Below are 22,522 nucleotides of genomic sequence, written 5' to 3' on the forward strand. Positions count from 1 at the left end.
TAATTCAGTTAATACTTACAGGAAGACAAAATTGTTTTAATCTTCACCAACTCTTGGAAATATTTGTAGAGTCTTAGCTAAGCCAGAGGCACACATAAAAAATGTAATTATTGCCATGCATGTATTTTGCAATACATGCTTTTCTATTCTGAGGAAAAAAATGCTCTCCAGCTCATTACAGGGACACATTCGTGGTCCATGACCTGTGGATCGGACTCAGTGAATTGATAGTCTTCTGGCTGGAGTCATGGAGAAACTACACTGGCCATATCCAGGGAAGTGCCTGGGATCAGGTAACTTGCTGGGAAAATGTATTATTTTTTGGCCATCGTGAGGTAGCTGGGGGCAGACATGTTCTTCCCCAAGAAGACTTCCCTAGCAATGGCGACCAGCCTGTAAAAGGGGAACGGGCAAACAGTGCTGGGGAGCCACTATGGGGAGCCATCAACTCTGCAAAGAATGTTTGACCCCAAAATTTTGGATGTCTCAGCTGTAATCTTTGACAATGGGTTTGGGTTATTCAAAGCAGGTATCAGAGGTGACAGTGGCCTAATGTCTGTTTTTACAGCAGTTGTTGGTCGCTCAAAAGTCAAAGGTACAATGCTGGGAGTCGGACAGAAAGAATGTTACATTGGAGAAGATCATCAGTCCAGAAGAGGGGTCCTGTCTTTGAGTTATCCAATTGACCATGGCATAGTTACATGCTGGGATGATATGGAAAGGATCTGGAGACATGTCTATGAGTTTAAGCTGAGAATCAAAGCCAGTGAAAGGCCAGTGCTGATGACTGAAGCCTCCCTCAATCCTCTGCAGAACTGGGAAAAAATGGTGGAGATCATGTTTGAAGGCTTCATCTATGTTGCAGTCCAGGCAACTCTGGCACTCTATGCATCGGCCCATATTACTGGAATAGTCATGAACAGCCGGGATGGTGTTACCAACGCTGTCCCCATATATGAAGGATACTGTTCACCCCATGCTGTCTCCAGGCTGGATGTTGCTGGCCAGGATATCATCGAATATTTTATGAAGCTTCTTTTGGAGAGTGGACACACTTTTGTTAGCACAGCTGCAAGGGAAATTGTGAAAGAGATCAAAGAGAAGTTGTGCTACGTAGCTTTAGACCCCATCCAAGAAATGAAAGCAAAGCCAGAAGAAATCATGAAAGAATACAGATTGCCTGACAAACAATATCATCCAGATAGGCAACCAGCTCTTTTGTGCACCAGAGACCCTTTTTTTGCCTGCAAACATTGGAGTTGAAGCTCCTGGTGTGCACAAAATGATCTTCAACAGCATCATGAAGTGTGACATCGATGTGTGCAGGAATCTTTATGGCAACAACCTGCCTCAGGTGGGTTCACACACTTCCCTGGCCTGGAGGAATGGATCCTGAAAGACATGAAGTTACAAGTGCCTGCTGGCATGTGTCTGAGGATCACTGCACCCCCTGAGAGAAAATACCGTGTGTGGATTGGGGTCTCCATCCTCACCTGCCTGACATCTTTCAAACAAATGTGGGTCACCATGAGCAATTACAATGATTTTGAGGCAGCTATCATTCGCTGGAAATGCTTTCAAGGAGAACGTCAGACCAAGTGAATGGCTTGCTACACCAACGCATGAGCAAGAAACCCTGCTGAGAACTAACTGACCTAAAAGGTGCTACAGCTGTTTGTGCTTTAATGGCTGACAAAACCTGTATGAAAATGAAACATTTAAAATATTGGTAATGAGGGCCTTTAGTCATCTTATTGTTTATCATCTCCAAGGGGAGCACTGCATGTTCCTTCTTCCCTTGTTTCACAGCTTGGAGCCTTACCTGTGTGTTCTCTTCCAACCCTCTACCTCGTGGCTGGGGAGCTTGAGCTGTAACAAGACAGAATTGCTGCTCAGGGGAGCAAGCTGGTCACTGAATAGCAGAGAAGGGGACCGAAGCTATTTATGTGGGACCTTTCTCCTTTGCCTTCCCCTTCACCTGTCCCTTCACCTTCCCCTCCACAGAGTTTACAGGTGTGCACAAATCACAGGGATGCAGTAACACCTTAACTGACTCACAGCCTGCCTTGAAGTCATATAGGGAGAAGCATACCTCCTCTGCTGGGAGATTCTTCTCTAAGGTCTTTGGATATCTGTGTTTTGTATTCTAAAACTAGCTCTCACGTTATTTTTGACCTCATTGTTTCTTTTAGAAACCCAGCAAAACCCCAAACAGAATTCCAATATAAATCAATGCAAATGCAATTACTGTAACCGACCCTCCTCTGTGCCTGAGGGTCTGAGAAAATCCATTGATTCTCTGCTCTAATTTATCTGGGAAGTAAGAACACCCAGTTTCACTTCCAAGTACTAGCCCTGAATCAAAATGCTCCACACTGCCGGCGCCCTGGAGGAATCAGCGTTGCCAGTGCAGCTGCGGAGGATGGTGAGCTCAGCCGAACGGTGCCTATTTGCGATGGGGGGTCTAGAAAGTTTCACCAATGCTCTGTGCCAGCAGCCACTGCCAGGCACGGCACCATCCTGAGCAGGATGTCTGACTCCACGGCAGTGGTGACAGGGACCCACGCAGTGATTTTTGACATCAGGTCTGGACAGTATAAGGCTGATCTGTCAGAGGAACACACACCCCCTTCCGTTATTTCTACTGTTGTGGGATACCCCAAATTCAAACTTGCCATGTTTGGGGTGAGTTATAAGGACTGCTGTATTGGGGAAGAAGCCCAGTTCAAAAGGAACATTTTTCTCTTTAACTTACCCAATGGAAAATGGGGTAGTTACATCCTGGGACAACATGGAGAAGATTCAGAGATATCTATAAGAACAAGAACTCAAAACGGAACTGAGTGAGAGGCCAGCACTGCTGAGATTGGACCCTTCTCAATCCTTTGTCCCACTGAGAAAAAATGTCTGAGAAGATGTTTGAAAACTTCCAGGTGCCTGTTCTTTTTGTGATTCTGCAGGCGCTGGCAGCCCTGTATGCCTGTGCCCGCACGACTGGACTAGTGCTGGGCAGTGGCGATGCTGTCACTGTCATGGTCTGTCTACAAAGGCCATTACCTGCTACACGGCATTACCAGGCTGGATTTTGCAGGCAGAGCTGTAACCAAATACCTTGCTAGGCTCCTCTTGGAGACCAGGCATTCCTTCATAAGCACAGCAGAGAGAGAAATTGTCAGGGACATGAAGGAGAAGCTGTGCTATGTTGCTTTAGATCTTAGCCAAAATATGCAGGAAAAGCCTGAAAAACTTATGTGCGAGTACATTCTCCCCGACGGAAGGGCTGTCAAGGCAGGAGACGAGCTATTCCAAGCTCCTGAAGCACATTTTGTGCCCGCAGAGGCAGAAATACCAGGGCCAGGGGCTGAGGGGATGATCCTCCAGAGTGTCACCAAGTGTCGTGAGCATATCTACTCCAACATCCTAAGGAACATGTTGTTATTGGGCTGATCAACTCTTTTCCAAAGTTTCAAGGAGAGGCTTCTGAAGGAGCTCCAGACAGGAGTTCCCAACAAAACTCATGTCAAGATCATCTTGCCAGAAGATCGGATGTACTCCATGTGGATTGGTGCTTCCATCCTTGCTAGCTTAAGAGCATTTAGGAATATGTGGGCTACCAGAGAAGATGATAGCAAGGTTGGACCAATAGTACTCCAAAGAAAATGCTTTTGAATATTTCGGTAGGACCATCCGGGAATTTTTTAAAGTAGCAATCTGAAGAGCTGGAGAGCAGTTAATAAATCAGCACAAAAATAATTGATTTATAATAAGTGATTTTATAGCCTACTAAGGAAAGGTCCCTTGTGCATTGGCTTGAAGAAAGAGTCCTTGTTCAGAGCATTTTTGCTATCCAAGATGTTGGTTTTAATTCTAGAAATGTGTTGATCCCTGCTAGAACTGCAAACAGTTTGTCAGACTGTTAAACGCTTGAGAAGAAGGTACCTCCATCCCATGCCTGTGGGGGCTGGCTCCTTGCCATTCACTGTAAACTTCCGAAGAGTGGAAAGAGATACCTGATGGAGAAATAGAGGGCTCAGGGATTATTGCTAACCCTTCACCACAGCACTGGAGATCTCTTGTAGCACCCCTGGAGGAGCTCAGAGGTGACTGAACTTCTAAATTTGTTTTTGCTCACAAAATGAAAATAAGTTGATCTGGCTGTTAGAGCAGAGCTCTTGGACCTAGAATACCTTTGTGCTATTAGTGGCCTTGCCATGTGATTTGCTATGTCGCATCACGTAAAACATTGCCTCTGTTTGACCATCTGTGGGATTTCACTAATATTCTAGCATAAGGACTATGTGAGACTACATTTAGATAACTTAATATAATGTTAATTAAAATCAGCAAAATTAATTAGAGAGCATAAGGTGAAAGGTATCTAGTTTGGGTTTATTCTTAGAGGACTCCTGAGCAAATGTTTTGATGTCAGGCATCTAAGAGACAGCGGAAGCATTGGTCCCTAGCTGACACTGCTTCTCTTTTGGGGAAAAGCTGAATATGTTAGGAGAAACTGTTATTCCTCTATCTCATCACTGAGAGCTAGGGACAAAATAATCCTGCAAATGTTTACTTGAATTACTAAGCAAATCTGCCTTGCCAAGCTCAATTTTTACAAATAATTCCACCAAATAAGCTTAACTAGTGTAAATATCATGGCTAACTGATTGGCTTTCCAAAGTGAACTATGACATTCATAACAAAGGTGTGAATTTTCAGGAATGAAATTTGCATTCAAATAAACAACTTGGAAATTATGCATTTACAGTAATCATCTTTATCCACACCTGCAAATACATGCACTGCATCCAGTCAGGCAATAGAAATCTTGTCATAATTTGTGAAACTAATTAGCACTATGATTTATATATTGTTCAAAAATGATTTGAAAAAAACCCTCAAGATATACATGAGAACTTCTTGAACTTCTTTAAGACTAACAGGAAAACAGGAAAAGAGCTGAAATCTGTCTTGTTAATTATTCAGTACAGTGTCTGGCTATTTTCATTCAGCTCTGGAGATGAGTCTTCAAACTCTTCGATGCCCTCTGCTGCCTGGGACTGATCAGTCATCTGTCACCTGCTCTCACTGCCCTTTGAAGCATCACAACGCTGTCTTCCTTTTCTACAAAACATTTACAAGTGCCCTGAAGAGAGGCACATCTAACTCTGTGTTCAGTTGTCCAGCGAGCCCTGGAGCACTTCGTTAGCGGGGCAAGTGGAAAAATAAAAAGGGCTGAAAGACTCAGACGTGGAGGACATGGGCAGGGGAGTGGAGGACAATTTGTGGATGACTCCAGCAGTAACTACAGCAAGACCCACCTAACCTCATATTCCCCAATGATCAGAGTGAAAGCATAGAGCAAAGCATCTGGAGTACAGAACATAGCTTTCCTGCTCCACTTGGGCCCTAAGGCTTCGGAAAACTGAGATATATATTACTCCATCAAGTTAATGCAAGTATTCAGAGCACTTTTAGAGCTGTTATGAAATCAGTATCAGCAATCATGGATCTTTCTTCTATTACGGTATGTTACCTTTTAGCAGCTCACTGGAAATGTGTAAGCAAACAAGGTATAACTGTAGACAGTTTAAAAAATTTACAGCTCACTGACTTCCATATGAGGAGAGATTTGCAGTAACTTAAGTGTTTAGACTTCTGCTCCAAAAATCTAATGCAAATAAAAATGGAAAAAACAGTGTGCTGGGAAGCAGAGGGAACCTGAGCTAACAGTGCAACTCAAGGTGGTGGTCAGGAAGGAGAAAAGCAAAGCAAAGAGCATGATAACTCTGCAAACCCAGATGCAGATACAAAACGTGTTTGGAGAGTGACACCTAACAGGGGTCTGTGTGTGCTTTCAATGAGATTTCATCCTTGCAGAACAAGACATTGCCTGATGTAATCCAGGATGGATTCACTGATACCAAACTTGTTTTACATCAAGGGATCTTGTTCAGCTCCTCCCAACTGAAAATCATTCAACAAACCATTGTTACAGGTATGCAACACCCACAGTACTGGTTTGGCCTGGCTGTTTCCATTTACCTCTTAGACATGACTTTGCTCAAGGACACACAACAAGATAGCAGAAGTCGGCACATGTTCCATGACTCTAGACTTTATATCAGCCTCTTCAGTCTCTTGGTCACCTTGTGCTTCCACCACTGCACAGGGCACTGGAAATTCATTACTTGGTTTATATTTCATTTTTGCTTTGAAGAGGTCTGACGTCTTAATCATTTGGGACCTTATTCCCTTGGCCCTCATGCCATAAAAAATGAATTGCAGGAATTCTTTCTCTGATGTATTTCCAGCTATGCTCTACCTTTCCTCTGGATACATAGAGGATTTAAATTATAAGTACCTGGGATCTTTCTAGCCTCAGGAAAGCAACACTAGTCTGGTGAACACAGGACTGGTTGCAGCGATTAGAGATGCCTGAGTTAATTCCTAGACTTACCAGTGATTTGTTGTGGAATGAAAATTTTAATCTTGGGTGCATCAGGCATCGGTTCCCACTTATAAACACCCTTTTTTGTTCCATCCTTTACTTGTCCTACAAGCTATTTGGGGTAAGTGCTGTCTCTTGCTTTAAGAGCATGTATCAGTGCAAAGCTCTGGGACTTTGGAGCCACAAGATCAAAAACACAAAATCATTTGTGAAGTTTGCACTGGAATTACATAAAAATCTCAACCTGCTCCTGGTAATTTTTTCCCTCCCTCCCCAAGTCTCATTTAAGTTTCAATCCAGCTGCAGCTCTTTATTTTCTTTTAAATGTCAAACAATTAATCATTTTGCACTTCCCCCATTTCTTGTGAATTTAAAGGTTTTATTGGTATGCAGTAATGTCAGCCTGGGACAATGCAACCGTTTACCCAAAAAAATGTCGTTCTTGTCACCCTGCCCATTTTTGGTTGCGAGCTCTCAAGAACTGTACAAGAGCTCTTGTTGTCTCCCTCTCCTCCCTGTTATCATATGCACAATAAAAAGGCTGGGTTCAAATATACACTAGACAAATAATTATTATCTTTATTATTCAAATCTCCCGTCCCCTGCCGTCATCCATGCTGAGCTGTGTGAGCACACTGCTGTAGATGGATAGCTTGCTCTGAAAGCAGCTGGACAGAGAATGCCAAGTACATCTCTTCAGAAGGGGTGCAAAGGAAGGTAGGAAATGAGCCCCTTTGTTTCCCCAGACAGGGCGGTGCTTAGGGCACAGTACAGAGAGGCCTGAACTTAACCAAAGTTCAGAAATGCCGCACTCACAGTCTTACCACGCAAGCGCTGGTAGCCAGGCTTAGCAAGCAAGGTCAGGTCCAAATTGTCTGGGTAAATTAGGCACTTCTTCACCATCCGTGGTCAGAATGAAGCAATGCCAGCAGGCAGTGTGTGCAGCCTACCACTGACAAAAACAACAGCTGCTTGTAGGAGCATGGCAGTTGTCAAAGATGCTCAGCCATGTGGCCATATAGAGCAGTGGCTATCTCAAAGACCAGCAGAGACCCGGCACAGCCAGGAATGCCTAAGAAGGAGCAGTAAGGCTAAGGGTCTGCAGCAGGCAGACTTAGCAGGGGTGTCCTGCAGAGGCAGGTGTGAAAACAAGCTCTGCGGACATTTAGAAGCATCCAGAAAGGGTAATGGCATTACCAAAGGCAGATAAACACCAGTCCTGCAGTTGAGTATGGGCAGCTCCGTCACTTCATTTACCAAGCAACTGGCAGGACCGCCTCCATTTCACCAACTTTGGAAACATCCAGGTGAGTACCTGAATATGAGGGATTTGATGCAAAGGAGGTAAGAATGTCCTAGAGCTTTTCGCAGCCTAGATGTTGCTACATGGAGTAAGATGTAGCTCTGGCTGAGAGAAGCTCTGTAGTCATTATACACATACCGACACGAACATGTGCACCCACACACACACTGATTTTATTAAGTCATTCTATGCAAGTATTTTTTTCACATACAGTAAAGTTAACTTTGCTGAGATTCATTAGCCCCCTTTCCCCCTTGTGTAAACAGATCTCTCTCACTTATGCAATGCAAGGGTACACAACCATGAAAAGTGCAGAGGCAGCCAAAAAAAGCATTGTTCTGAACTCAGACGTGTAAAATATTCATATTCAATAATAAAAAATAAAAAACCGAGCACTTAATAAAAAATTCATGGCGTAAAATATGCATTGTCGTTCCACCCCCAGGGCTGCAGCAGTTTCCAAACCAACATCTTACATGGGTTTTCACTGCCTTTTTTTACTCGATTAATTCAAAACCAGTCCACTCACAGACATCCCAGTATTAGGTGCCTAAATTGTTTCTGATTTCTCTACAGGTAGTGTATCTATGACTACAGTAATAGTGTTAAAAGAGAAGCTACTGCCCAAGCACTCACACACCATCCAGGGAGCCACACACACACCACCTGAGACTTTTAACTGCTAGGACAGGAGTCCCTTTGCAGCGGGCAGCTCCACTGAGCTGATGCGTGCCCCTTTTTTGACTCCTTGCTCACACATACACTCACCCTCAGGTTCTTTCCCTCCCCTCAGGGTCGACCCTAGGTTTCCCTGAAGCAGAGTCTCCGACTTGATGTACACCAGATGAATTTATTGAGTGGTACAGTGGTAAAAAACAGCTTGAGCTGGGTGCCACCAGAGAGGGACCTCAAAGAAAGAAACACCTGGGCAATGATACCCTTACAATTTAAGTTCCCCTCCCCTCACCTGACGGTTCGGTCCAATAGCAATATTTGGGTCTGGGGTCTTCTTGTTCCTTATGGGATCCTTTCTCTGTCTCCAGGCAGGACATTCCTTTTCTTATCTTAATGGATGCAGCTTCTGCTGATGGTTTGGCTACCTTACCTTCCTGGTTTGCACCAGTTTCAGGGCCTTCCTTCATGTACCTAAGTAAAAGTTCAGTATATGGTCAGCGTATCAAGGGGGAAGTTCACAGCTTGTGGCCTAAGGCTTTGAACAGGCCTTGCTACTAATGCTCTGTATTGGATTCTGTTTGAGCTAGAAAGCGACTACTGCAGCAACGCAGAGTCGAAGCAGGCAGCGGTCGAATGCCGGCCTGGCCTGCGCTGTGTGCGCAACGTGGCAACAAGCAGAGGTCATCTGTTTGCACGGGTTGGGCCCTGGATGCCCTCCCAGCTGTGCTGGGGCTGCCCTGGGAGGCCCAGGGCAGCGGCACAGGGGCAGCTCCCCGGCAGCCCGGGAGCCCTCAGACGGATGGAGAGTCCCAGCTGGGCAAGGGCCACGGTCGGTTTAAAACACCGAGCTGGTGGTGCTGGAAATGCTGAAGTGTGCCAGCTGCCCATTCCCCCCACTGCTCTCTGTTGCAGGGCTCTTTGGGCAACGGGGTGGAAACAACGCTTGGGCCCCTCCTTCTCCTCCTGACGTCCTCTAATGCTGCCTTTTCCCATCTTTCTCCTGTACTCCCCTTTGCCTGATGTGCTCGGTCTGAAACCCCAGCTGGCTCCCCTTGGGCCCAGGGGAAGGACAGCCCCATCTGCTGAAACCTCCCCTCTTCTTCAGCAGCTTGGACTGCCTCATCATGCTTTGACCTCCACGTCCTGCGTGCCTTTCCTCACTGCCACTTCAAGACGAGGCAAAGACGAGTCCGAAAGCAAGCGAGGTGACGCGGGTAGCCCTGTTTGTTTGGTTTTGGAGTTAACTTAGCTAAAACCAAGTGAAAAAAAAAGGCCTGTCTCTTCATTTATTGCAGGGTGGCCTCCCTTCTCTGGCAGGGTCGTTCATAGAGGTCTTAATTCTCTCACAACTGACTGCCTCAGCAAGGGGGCCGACAGCCCCGACAGCTGCCGCCATGGCCGAGGAGCCCCCCGAGCGCAGCCACAGCCACGCCGAGCCCGTGGACCGCTGGGGGCCGGTTTTTGTGGGAGCAGGCGGTAGCGGCTGCTGGGCCTGGGGCTGCGCCTGATGCACGGCCATTGGCCACTGGTGCAGGCAGCCCCCGTGGGCGAGCCGCGGGCAGGGTGGCTGCGATGGGAGAGAGGAGGCGCCCCTGGGGGGCGCGGAGAGGCTGGAGCTCTGCTTGCCACCGGGCTGCCTGGCAAGCGAGAGAGAGACAAAGGCAGATGCATAAAGTGAGGTGGTGCTGGCCAGAGGCAAGGGAGAAAAACCCTCGCCGTGAGGCTGATGAGCCGTGGCACAGGCACATCTTTAGCATTCATTTTGTGCTTCCATTGGCAGGCAGACATCCAGCCACTTCTGTGCAAGCGAGGCCTCAGCATGTGTAACGCTTGCAAAGCCAAACACCATCACCACAAACATCCTCCCTTCCTCCTCCTTGCCCTGACCCGTTCTTGCTGAGGCACAATGTCACAGGGTATGGAGTATCCCTTTGGCCAGGCACCAGAGCAGAGATTCCCCTGTGGCCCGTGGTGAAGCCCATGGTGATGCAGGTTGTCCCTCTGCAGCCCATGGGGGTCCACAGTGGAGCAGATATCCACCCCACAGCCCATGGAGGACCCCGCACCAGAGCAGGTGAATGTGCCCTGAAGGAAGCCGCAGCCCATGGAGAGCCCATGCAGGAGCAGGGAAAGAGAGTGAGGAGGAAGGAGCAGCAGAGACGAAGCGTTAGGAACTGACCACAACCCCCCTTCCCCATTGCCTCGTGCCGCTTCTGGGGAGGAGGTAGAGGAGTTGGGAGAGTTGGCTGCAGGATGAACTCTGCCAGCTTCTTGGACAAAGGGAACCTGCAGGGAACTCCTGCTGGGTACCAGCAATCACAACACCTGTCTGGCCTCGCCTTTGTCTAAAAGGGCAGTGGAAAGAAGTTCCCGTGGGAAGATCCATCTGCTTGACACCAGAAGCGATGAACAGAGTGGTTTCTTGTAAGAAAATCCAGTAAGAGCTCGCTTGACCAAAATGGGGTAACCTGTTCTATGGATGGGGTCTGTGCAGTGTGCTGCATACCAGCCAGAGGCCCACTCGATGCTGCGCGACTCGGGCTTCCCAGCATCCGAAGGACCGTGAGACTATCTATACCACCCTCTCTTGCTTAAAAGAGCCTTAGCTGGAACAAAGAGCATTGAAACCAAGAGCATTGAAACCAATGCTGTACAGAGTATGAGTGCCTTTCTTACTGGCTTCATGAGGGATCAGCACCTCCTGGTGCAAAAGAGGGACCTTCCTTTGTTCCCTCCCTTTGAAGATATTAACGGTTGGATTCAATAATTTAAAGGTCTTTTCCAACCTAAATCATTCTATGATTCTATGAAGCTGACAACAGGAGGCCAAAGTGTTTTCACAGTCTGCAACTATATTATTAAGTTTTTCTTATTGGCGGGATCTTTTGTTTCCATGGCAATTTCGGTGAGTTTTCTTGCTCTTTCTAGTTTTGCTTTGGCTTCACTTGTAGCTGCGTCTCTCTGAGGCAATGTTGACAAGAGGAAGTAGTGGTTCTCTGCAACACAAAGAATGGATATTGGAAAAGAATCCACATTAAAATGAATTAAGAGGCTGGTGGTAAAAAACTCTCACAACAGAAACAACAGTCCCAACAGCTGGGGTTGTTCAGCCTGGAGAAGAGAAGGCTCCGGGGAGACCTTATTGTGGCCTTTCAATATATAAGGGGGGCTTATAAGCAAGATGGAGAGAGACTTTTTACCAAGGCCTGTAGTGACAGGACAAGGGGCAGTGGTTTTAAACTGAAAGAGGGTAGATTTAGATTGAACAGAAGGAGGACATTTGTTAGATGAGAGCGGTAAGACACTGCAACAGGTTGCCCAGAGACGCTGTGGATGCCTCATTCCTGGGAGCATTCAAGGTCAGGTTAGATGGGGCTTTGAGCAACCTGACCTAGTGAAAGATGTCCCTGCCCGTGGCAGGGGGGTTACTCTAGAAGATCTTTAAAGGTCCCTTCCAACCCAAACCATTCCACAGTTCTATGATTCTGATCCTATGAAATGCTAACAGACTGCTGCTTTTAATGCAAAGAATGCACTATGCTCACTGTGTAATACCAGTAGTTGTTAAATGTTGTTCTGCAGAGCAGCTGCTGCAGAGGATCTAGAGTGAGCTTTTGCCGGTGACCTGGCTGCTCTCAAAGTGAAAAAATGGTCGAGACACAGCAGTGCCACCCACCGGCAGACCACAATCTTCTAGAAGACCTTGAGAGAAAGTATTCCGTTGAATTGCACATGACTAAAATATTAAAATGTACATGTTTATTGCTTCTGGTAAACAGAGACTGACAATGTACCCTTGGGATGCTCCTGAGCGTCAAATCCTGGACCCAGCCCAGCAGCTGGAAGAGCAGTCTCCAGGGGAACAGCTATAATCAAACAGAGAGGAAAAAAGTGTTCATGAGATGTCGTGAGACAGTTCTTCATAAGCAGCAGCTGCAGAGGGGCCAGGGTGACCTTCTGGGTAGGACCTGGCAGATTGCAAAGGAAGTGAGAGTGGCCCCAACAAGCCACTGCCTTTGCAGCCTGCACTGGAAGCAGCCCAAGGGTGGAGCCACTAGCAAGCGCAGCTTTGCAAGGTGAAGCCCCCCAAGGCACATTTCTGAGCTCTCCCGATTCCCACTACTCTGCTCTTTTGCACCTCTGAGCCTTGGCCAAGAACATGAGAAGGTACATTCCACCTGAAGGCAAGACAGAAAAGAAGTGCTTACCCTACAAAGTGAATAAAGACGCAGTATTTATCCCCAGGATAGACTAAAGGCTCAAGAAAACAATGTGGCCAAGAAGCACAGCCCACATGCACAGCTGTAAGCAAATGCAGATGAGAAAGCTTTTCGTTCTGTGTTGTGAAATGCTTCTCTGTAAGGGAACCGTAGAGGCTGGAAGGGGACCATGGACCCATGTGGCTCATAGGGAAGGTCCAACAGGGCCTCAGCCCCAGTTTTCTCTGCCCTGCCATGCCACTTCCAGCCCCACCGCTAGCCCGCCAAATGCCCCTGCAGAGGCTGTGGCCCTTCCGTGCCTCCCCATGAGACTTCTGCCTCCCACCCGACCCAGAGCTGGTGCCTCCATTGTTGCCCACCCTACCTAGATGTAGTGCTCCCAACGGGGCAGCCTGTCTGTCCCCTACACGCAGGGCTGCCAGCAGGAGCAGGAGGAGGAGAAGGAGGAAGCGACTGGGGGAGGAGGCCCCCCCCACTTGCCCCATGCTGCCCATCGGCAGAAGCCACCACCTGTCTTGTGCCTTTGAGGTCACAAGCACAGAGTGGCATCTCCCAAGCCTGGCACGGCATAGGACAGGCCATGTGTGTGACCTCACAGGACTCCTGCGTGACTTCACAGGGATCTTATCTGACATAACATGGCGCCTCTGCAAGGACAGGGAAGCTGTGAAGCTCTGGGTCAGCCCAGGATCCTTCTGCTTGCCAGCGCCACCCAATGTGCGCAGAAGGTGGCGCCTGCGGGGACGGTGTCTCGTGCCGCCATTGCAGGTTAGTGCCTCTGCCTACGCGCCTGGACACTGCGCACTCTCTTCCCTGCTGTGCAGCTCCCCACGGGTGCTGACCTTCCAAACCGGGGCCTAGCACGGTTGCCTGCTGCACCCTGTTTCTTATCCCAAGCCCTAGGGCTCCTTCTGTTGAGCTCCAGGCCATGTTCCCTGACCTGCCCCTTCGTTAGCTGTTGACAGAATGGGAGGCGTACAGAAAGACTGTCCAAACATGTAGGTGTGGGCAGGAGGTTGGGAAAGTCAAAGCCTGCCTGGATTTGTATCTGTGAGGGACGTCAAAGGAAATAGGAAGTGCTTGTTTAAGTACCTAGGTTACAAAAGGAAGGCTGGGGAAAATACGGGCCTCCAGCTGAAAGGAGCCAGGGCACAATGTCTCCTGCTGGTCGTAGTTGTAATTCTGGGGGTTAATGGGGTCACCGAAAGCCTTGCACTGTTGCGGTTCGAGAAAGCAGAAAGTGGTGGCATTTGCCGGCAATGAGCCAAGAGAAATGAGCTGCCTTTGTCAGCGAGCTCTGCTGGCCGGCCTCTGTAGGGGCTGCCTCCGTGGCGTTAAAATTCTCGGCAAAGGCCATCAGTTTATCGTGGTTTAATTATAGTTTTGCCATCCTCTAAATATAATGTTTAGGTATAAGTCGTGGCATAATTTGTCTCTCTTTCAGGGTGAAGTCGATAATCTTTTCGCAAATAGTTTGCAAACGATCATGCTCAGTGTTACTCTTCATAATGTCATTGAAAAAACATGCAACAACAAATAAAATATGATGCTAGTTTCCTACTAGAGGTTTCAGGACAGAACTACCACCTATCTATCCAGACTTACAGTTATTTGAACAATATGAGGTTTAATCTTTTTAAGCCTGTCAGCTGAAAGTATACTGCTAATTGGCAGTGAGTTTTGTTAGAAAGCATCAGGTTATTTTCTTTGTATACAATTTTCTATGGAAAAGAAAAAGAAATCATTTAGGATGTTTTCAAGAAAAAAAAAATCCTGATCTATCTGAGGGGTGTTGCTGATTTTTTGAGTGACAGAAACTTTCTTTCACATGCTTTTAAAAAATGATCTTTTACTACCAGAAGATGGTGCGCTTCTACCGCATCATGCCGCAGCCAGCTTGAGGAAGGGATTGTGTTTGCTGTGTAAAATCGTCCCTCCTCATAATGTAAGCAATAGTTACAATGAAATCAAAGGGAGTTTGTGGTAAAACAATATAGTTCATACTTAGTGAATGCATTACTGTATTTTCAGGCATATTCTGCTTCTACCTTCAATGAATTTGTATGTATAGTCATTTTATCAAAAGAAGCTTATAAAATATATTAAAATAATAAATATTAAATTATTAAATAAATATGAAATTATTATTGGGAGAAGATAATGCCTTTAACTGAAAAAAATGAACAATCAAGATTTAAAATACTTGGATGTCTTTTAATATCTGAAATATCATTCAAGTGTTTGAAATGTTTGCACATAAAATATCTTTTACTTGGTTTCCTATTCCTTTATGTAGACCTTGCTGAAAGCTGTCTTTGGTGTTAAACAATTTATTCTATAAAATGTGCAAATATTTGATTTCTGTGTAAAACAGTAAACTGAAACTGAGAAGTTTTGATCCAAAATGTTCCAGATATTAGTAAAATGCTACAGTCTTCAAAACCAAAAAAGTTTCAGACCTAGTGGAACTATACTATCACAGTACATTCACCTGCATGGTATGTAGGGGTCTTAAACTGAATTTTGCTGTTTTGTCTTTCCTATCTATCCAGCTACGTGTGTGGGGTTGTTCATAGACTAACAAAGGATAAGAAAATACACTTGCCTTTTTAGGCCTTTCTAATGACTTTCCTAAAGTTGTTAAAGCCTGCTGTTTTTATAACTGGCCTAATTTATAATAATTTATATTTATATATCTTATTCTTAGGCCTTTGAGTTGGGAAGTGAAGTGTGGGAGGCAACATTATGAGGACTATTACTTCTGGGTGTGAGTGGCTGATGGGTTGAAGTAGACCTCCTTATGTCTTTAAAGATTTTATAACATTCAATTCATGTTTATGCCTTTAAGAATAAGAAAACAGCAGAATGAGTATTACCATTTCATAGCTTTTACTCATGGGAAACTCCATACACAAATAGCACGTGGATGATGCAGTAGCATCAACAAAGAAAAACCTTTGTTGGCAATGTGTGCTTTGTCGTCTGCAGAAATTTGACTTGGTTGCCTAGCATGGTTGTTTCTCACTTAGTTTTTCTTGGAGGTAATGTCAGGGTTGCTGGGGCATGTATGCTGAGCAAGGAAGCACAGGACACTGACTGATGTACTACAAAGGACTACATAGCTATCTAGCTGAATAAGGTGTAAAGAAAGGGGGTTGTGTGGGGGGTTTTGCTGGACTTCTTTTTTCAAATATTTGCTTATCTCAAAATGAAAAATAAGAGAAAGTTTTCCATTGACTGCAGAGGCTGAGGCTAAAGCAAAACAATTGCTAATTTGAACTTGTTAAAATATAGACTTTTTTGTCATGGATTTTTTAATGTTGTATTTAAAAACACCTCAGCTTCACTAGGAAGGGTTACTAAGATTGTAGTACAGCTAAGCCCAGACAGCCTTGCAGTCTATTAGAGAACTGATAGCAGTGATGCAGCAAGACTGACTTACACATAACACTAGTTTTTGCCACTGGAATTCTGTGATGTCTGTCATCAGAAGAAACAGATTTTACCCAGGTCATGTGTCTGGGGTGGCATAAACAAAGGCATTGAAGGAAATTAAACACTCATGCTGCACCCTATTTATTTCAGGGGTACCAACTATGCTAATAAATAGCAGTGTTTATACACAAATATTCAAAGCCAACTGCAGAGTGGGACAATGCAAGTGTATGTCGTATTTTGAATGTCAGGGACATGAAACAGAATAATAAACTTACCTTGTCGATGAGAAAGAAAATTTAAATAAGTCTTTGAAAACAGAAAAGAATGAGAAGCTGACAAAAAAGCTGACAAAACCAGCTTTGAATCTTCATTAGTACTGCAGTGATTGAAATCTTTCACAATTTCTGGGCCTGTAGCAATTTATATGGGCCTTTCCATAGCAAATGGAAACTTATTGAAGCTTTTCTAGGTAAATCTTTAGAGGTAGATCACAGACTGATGACTGAAAACCATTGGCAGTGCTAGGTTAATGGTTGGACTTGATGATCTTAAAGGTCTTTTTCAACCTAAACTATTCTGTGATTCTATGATTACAGTATATTATTGACAGGGTAGCTACTACACAGTTCTTAAGAAAATGTACAGAAAGAAAGCATATATTAAATGGAAAATGTTTTATACACATAGATGTGTTTCCAAAAAGGCCTCATTTTACACCATAGTACCATGGACTAGCTGAATCTGAGTCACTTATAAACAAAATGCATACCCATGCAACTGTGTTCAAGTTTGGTACTTTACCCAAAATAATAAACCCTCCTCAGAGGCTTCTTTTTTAAAGCCGACTTCATTCATGCTTTTCAATTGCCAGAACAAACTCTGAACTGTCTGCAAAAGGCAAGACAGCTATATAGTTAATTAGCGTTCTGGAAAAGGTTATTCATTTAACACAAAGCAAAAAGATCATCTGTCTGTACCAGAGAGGTGGGGTTCCTTGCTTTATTCAGACATGCCCACGGGAATAAGATAGCTCAGCTCTCCAACTATGGCAGTCTGGTGGATGAGGGAATAGAGCCATTTAATCTGATACTTAAACCAGAGCCCAGTTTTAAAGTCAAATATTCTTAGCAGCAGAAATGAAACAATCATCACTAGCACAAGATACCCTATCCCTCATGAAGGGTGAGCCAGTCTCACATGGAGCTATTGGAAGGCATTAAAAACTGAACCAACTGCTTAATAAGATCCAGTTTTAACTTCTTAGGTGCATGTAAAAATGAGAATGGTGGTGTCCCAAACATAATCCACAGCCAGCTTTTACGAAATGGCAGTGTTATGAGAGGGAGACATAATTAGCACCAGGTGGTCTGTATGTACTCAAAAGGAGCATCTCCATCCTGCCAGGATCATTTGCTGTGGCCCATACTACTCAACAAGAATAGGATTTGCAGAGTTAAAAACCCTGATGTAGCCTGGAAGATAAGTTTCACTGACAGCCACAGGATACAGATTTTCTCTTTCCCTCAGTTCTTCCTTAGAGGTAAGCATTAAACCCCATCTTTAAAACCATTTACAACCAGCAAGAATAAAAGCTACTCCACTATAAGGAAACTGCAGAGGCGCTGGGAGAAGTCTAGAGGAGATCACTGGCATCAGTAAATGGCTTTGAAAAAGCCACCCATTACGTAAATTTGAAGTAATTAGATTCAATCAAACTTGAAAAAGAAGCTAATAGCTTCAGGTATAAAAAGCTGCTATAAAGAAGATTTGTGAACAGTTGTTCACCTTCTATTCACAGAAAATGAGGTTTGGTGTAACTGGCAAGAGAGGAGTTTTGGTTACACACAGGAGGACATTTCTTAGCTTTAAGGACAGTGACACAGTGGAACAGGTCTCTTGGAGCAGTTCTGGAGGGTCTTTAATTGGCTTTAATTGGTTTAACAAACACCTAGCCAGGACAAACTACATACCCTAGAAACAAGTCAGCGCAAGTAGTTGATCTCTGCTAGCCTCTGCTGGCACTGCTTTTTTGTGAGTTTATAGGAGTTTTTTTAGGCACTGATGAAGAAGAAAACATAATTTTAAGACCCCTGTGTGATCAGGGATGAATGCAGTCATTCCTATGTCCTGTGATCCGGAGTACCAAATGCCATTTATCTGGGCTGGAAGAGGAAACACATTGTTTAATTTCTAATATTGTGAATGTTAGTCTATGAAGTCCAGTGAGAACAGCCGTCTATGAGTGTGATACAGTTATAAAACAGCCTGTCTGTACTTGGGAAGATTGCTAATTAGTGATGACTTCCTTGTAATCACAAGTAACCTTTGGTGTATGTCGTGGTTTAACCCCAGCCAGCAACTAAGCACCACGCAGCCGCTCGCTCACTCCCCACCAGTGGGATGGGGGAGAGAATCAGAAGGGTAAAAGGGAGGAAACTCGTGGGTTGAGATAAGAACAGTTTAATAATTGAAGTAAAATAAATTAGAACAGTTAAATAGGCAAAGCAAAAACCGTGCACGCAAACAAAACAGAACAAGGGATTCATTCACTGCTTCCCATCGGCAGGCAGGTGTTCAGCCATCCCCAGGACAGCAGGGCTCCATCACGCGTAATGGTTACTTGGGAAGACAAACGCCATCATGCCCAGTGTCCCCCTCCTTCCTTCTTCTTCCCCCAGCTTATATACTGAGCATGACGTCATATGGTATGGAATAGCCCCTTGGCCAGTCTGGGTCAGCTGTCCTGGCTGTGCCCCCTCCCAGCTTCTTGTGCACCCGGCAGAGCATGGGCAGTTGAAAAGTCCTTTACCACTGTGAGCGCCACTTAGCACCTATTCAGAGACAGCTTAGCACTACTTAGCAAGAACCAAAGCATCAGTGTATCATCGACATTGTTCTCATCCTAAACCCAAAACACAGCCCCCATACCGGCTACCAAGACGAAAATTAACTCTATCCCAGCTGAAACCAGGACAGTATCCACCCCTTATTCCATACCATTTACATCATGCTCAGGTCCCACATTATCCAATACATCCTCTTTAACCACCACCCCTGTTGTCCCAAAAATGTCCATTGAGCTCGTTTAGTCCATGACTTTGGGCTCCATCTGTGATAGTGGTCACTCAGGACAGGAGAGGTGGTGTGTTGCGTGGAGTTCTTGGGCACCAAAGCCAGCTCAGGTCAGGTCACTGCTGCAGTTGCACTGCTTCTTGTAAGGCTTCTCCTCCATTGGTTCAGGTGGTTCCTGCTATGGTAGTTCCTATAACATGCAACTCAGATCATGGGTTACACCAATTTAAAGGTATTTCCATCACAATCTCCACCCCTGGCCCCTTTGGGCTAGGTTTAACATTGCAATGAACTCCTCCCCTTACTCCTAGCCTGGCTAGCAACAAGGGGTTTCTGCTATAGTAATTCCCATAACATGCAACTCAAATCCCGGGTCACAACAATTTAAAGGTATTTCCATTACAGTCTCCACCCCTGGCCCCTTTGGGCCAGGTTATAGGGTTTAACACTGCAATGGAGTCCTCCCCTTGCCCCTGCTCCGGCGTGGGGTCCCTCCGACAGCACAGTCCATGAACTTCTCTAATGTGAGTCCTTCCCACGGGCTGCAGTTCTTCACTAACTGCTCCAGCGTGGGTCCCCCACAGGGTCACAAGTCCTGCCAGCAAACCTGCTCCAGCGTGGGCTCTTCTCTCCACGGGTCCACAGGTCCTTCCAGGAGCCTGCTCCAGCGCAGGCTTCCCATGGGGTCACAGCCTCCTTCGGGCATCCACCTGCTCCAGCATGGGGTCCTCCATGGGCTGCAGGTGGATCTCTGCTCCACTCTTAATTTCCATGGGCTGCTCTGACATGGGATTATCCACGTCCACAGACGCTTTGGGGTGTCGTGCTCCCGCAGGAACTTGTCCACAGGTCACAGTCCCTTCGACTCGAGTTGACACTGGAGTTCCAGCCTGTCCAGTACAGCAGCACAGAAAAACAGCGATGCCCTGGCCATCTGCCAGCCCGGGTACGTGGCCATTGCTGTTATCAAAATGTTCCCAGGCACAACACAGTAAGATGACTCTAACATACAGTAAGGCAAGCAAGCCCCATGGCAAGCACAGAAGCCTGCCGATTAACAGCTAAACAGCAATAACAGCTATAAATTCGATCTAGCGCATTCCAATTAAATCTGTTGTTATCTCGAACCCTTCGAGCCCCACGTTGGGCGCCAAAAAGGACTGTCGTGGTTTAACCCCAGCCAGCAACTAAGCACCACGCAGCCGCTCGCTCACTCCCCACCAGTGGGATGGGGGAGAGAATCAGAAGGGTAAAAGGGAGGAAACTCGTGGGTTGAGATAAGAACAGTTTAATAATTGAAGTAAAATAAATTAGAACAGTTAAATAGGCAAAGCAAAAACCGTGCACGCAAACAAAACAGAACAAGGAATTCATTCACTGCTTCTCATCGGCAGGCAGGTGTTCAGCCATCCCCAGGACAGCAGGGCTCCATCACGCGTAATGGTTACTTGGGAAGACAAACGCCATCATGCCCAGTGTCCCCCTCCTTCCTTCTTCTTCCCCCAGCTTATATACTGAGCATGACGTCATATGGTATGGAATAGCCCCTTGGCCAGTCTGGGTCAGCTGTCCTGGCTGTGCCCCCTCCCAGCTTCTTGTGCACCCGGCAGAGCATGGGCAGTTGAAAAGTCCTTTACCACTGTGAGCGCCACTTAGCACCTATTCAGAGACAGCTTAGCACTACTTAGCAAGAACCAAAGCATCAGTGTATCATCGACATTGTTCTCATCCTAAACCCAAAACACAGCCCCCATACCGGCTACCAAGACGAAAATTAACTCTATCCCAGCTGAAACCAGGACAGTGTACAATTAGTCTGCAAAGCAAGCCTTTATCAGCCAGTTAGGGTGTACAGTTCAACATATTCCTTACCAATGGAACTCAAGAGGATCCAGTGATGGAGAAGCATCTCTCCCGCTGCACAGTGTTGCTGGTCATGAAATTATGCCGCCTGTTAAAACAAGCTTCCCTTCCTTTGAAGGCATAAATAAATACAGAAAAGGAATTCTACCAGGATAATGAGGTAAAACCATTGTATTTTGTTTTCTCTATGCAGCGAGGCCCATCTGCACCCTGGTGTTTTGAAAGCTGGGCACTTCAGGTTTTCTATGTTCACTTGAAGAACACTCTACCTCCCCAGGCTTGAGTTAGTGTCACTCATCCCACATAGGCCCTCTGTCCCTGCAGCAACTACCAGCAGGACTCAGCCATTCTTACTACTCACTGTCACCTTCTTTTCTCCCTTCCGTTCCCCTTTCCCTGCCCCTTGCTGACTTGGCATGAATGTGCTCCTTTTATCCCGGTTAATAAGTTCCACTCTGAGCATTGTAACCTGTCTTGTAAGGAACAGGACGCATCTTTCAGTGAGTGGGTTATAGAAGCCACGAGGACAAAAATAATGCTGACCGAAATGTAATTGCACAGGGTAGAAGAACATGTGCAGAAGATTAGTACAGTATGGCACAAAGAAAGTTTGCATCAAGGACATTGAGAATACTCTTAACGAAAAAAAGACAACCTACAAAATTTTAAAAGGTTGGTGCCTTAATGATACCAGGAAATATGAAGCAGCAGATCAAATTGCGCTATTGTAACACCATTCAGCCTATGTGAGAAACCATGGTTTTGAAATCTATCCAAGATCTATCTAGAATTATGAGCAGTCAGACATCATCTTGCTTTTACTAAAAACACTGGGAATTTAGCTTTCCATGAAAAGGGAATTGGTTCCTTCTTTATTTTTGTAAAATATTATTGGTTGCAGTGGTATATAATTATTGCACTAAACCAACCTTGTGACATATACAATTAAAGCAGAAATAGTGCTTGTGTCATTACTAGGCTGGAGATGAGAGACTTCTGCTGGCACACTCCATCCCTATACTGTGGAAAGTTTTCAGATCCTCCTCTAACCAGTGCTCATCTGTAAACACTACCTTAGACTGGATTCAGCTCAAAACCTAAACCGTATGGATGCAACTACTTTCCCTACATCTCAAGGAAATGTTTTGTGGTTTCTCACTTTGGACATAATGGATAATTACAGGTGGGACTCTAGTGCTGCCTATTATTAAGTCCCTGTTCCGAGTTGTTTATTATGTTGCCAATTCTTAACTATTTAGGCTGAAATTTTCCATAGTGACTGTCTGCTCCAGACTGAGTTTTATTTCCAAGAGGGAGAGAAGAGGAAAATAAGTCGTTTTATCCAAGTTAAATGCATTGCTCTGTCAGCAGTAAAACCACTGAAATTGTGTGGATGGGTTTGTACCTCAAATGCGTTCTCTGACCTCTCATAAGCATTGTATGAATGCTGAGTCTTTTTCTCTTATCTGCGTTAAGAAGGTCTCTCTCCTGTACTTGTGTTTT

At 45.5% G+C, this 22,522-nt stretch overlaps 1 protein-coding gene and 1 pseudogene across 2 annotated transcripts; both read left to right on the forward strand.

Moving 5' to 3' along the window:
• Positions 1-459: 459 nt before the first annotated feature.
• LOC309602508 (actin-like) lies at positions 460-1,602 on the forward strand (the record flags this gene model as incomplete). The annotated part of the gene is given in 3 exon segments (XM_082336124.1): positions 460-1,185; positions 1,187-1,346; positions 1,349-1,602. Coding segments are annotated over 3 exon segments (1,140 nt in total).
• Positions 1,603-2,529: 927 nt separating this feature from the next.
• LOC309602512 lies at positions 2,530-3,669 on the forward strand (annotated as a pseudogene). The gene has a single exon. The product of its transcript is annotated as an uncharacterized misc_RNA (transcript).
• Positions 3,670-22,522: the final 18,853 nt, after the last annotated feature.

The sequence above is a fragment of the Platalea leucorodia genome (assembly GCF_965183815.1).
Source record: "Platalea leucorodia genome assembly, chromosome: 2".
Lineage (NCBI taxonomy): Eukaryota > Metazoa > Chordata > Aves > Pelecaniformes > Threskiornithidae > Platalea > Platalea leucorodia.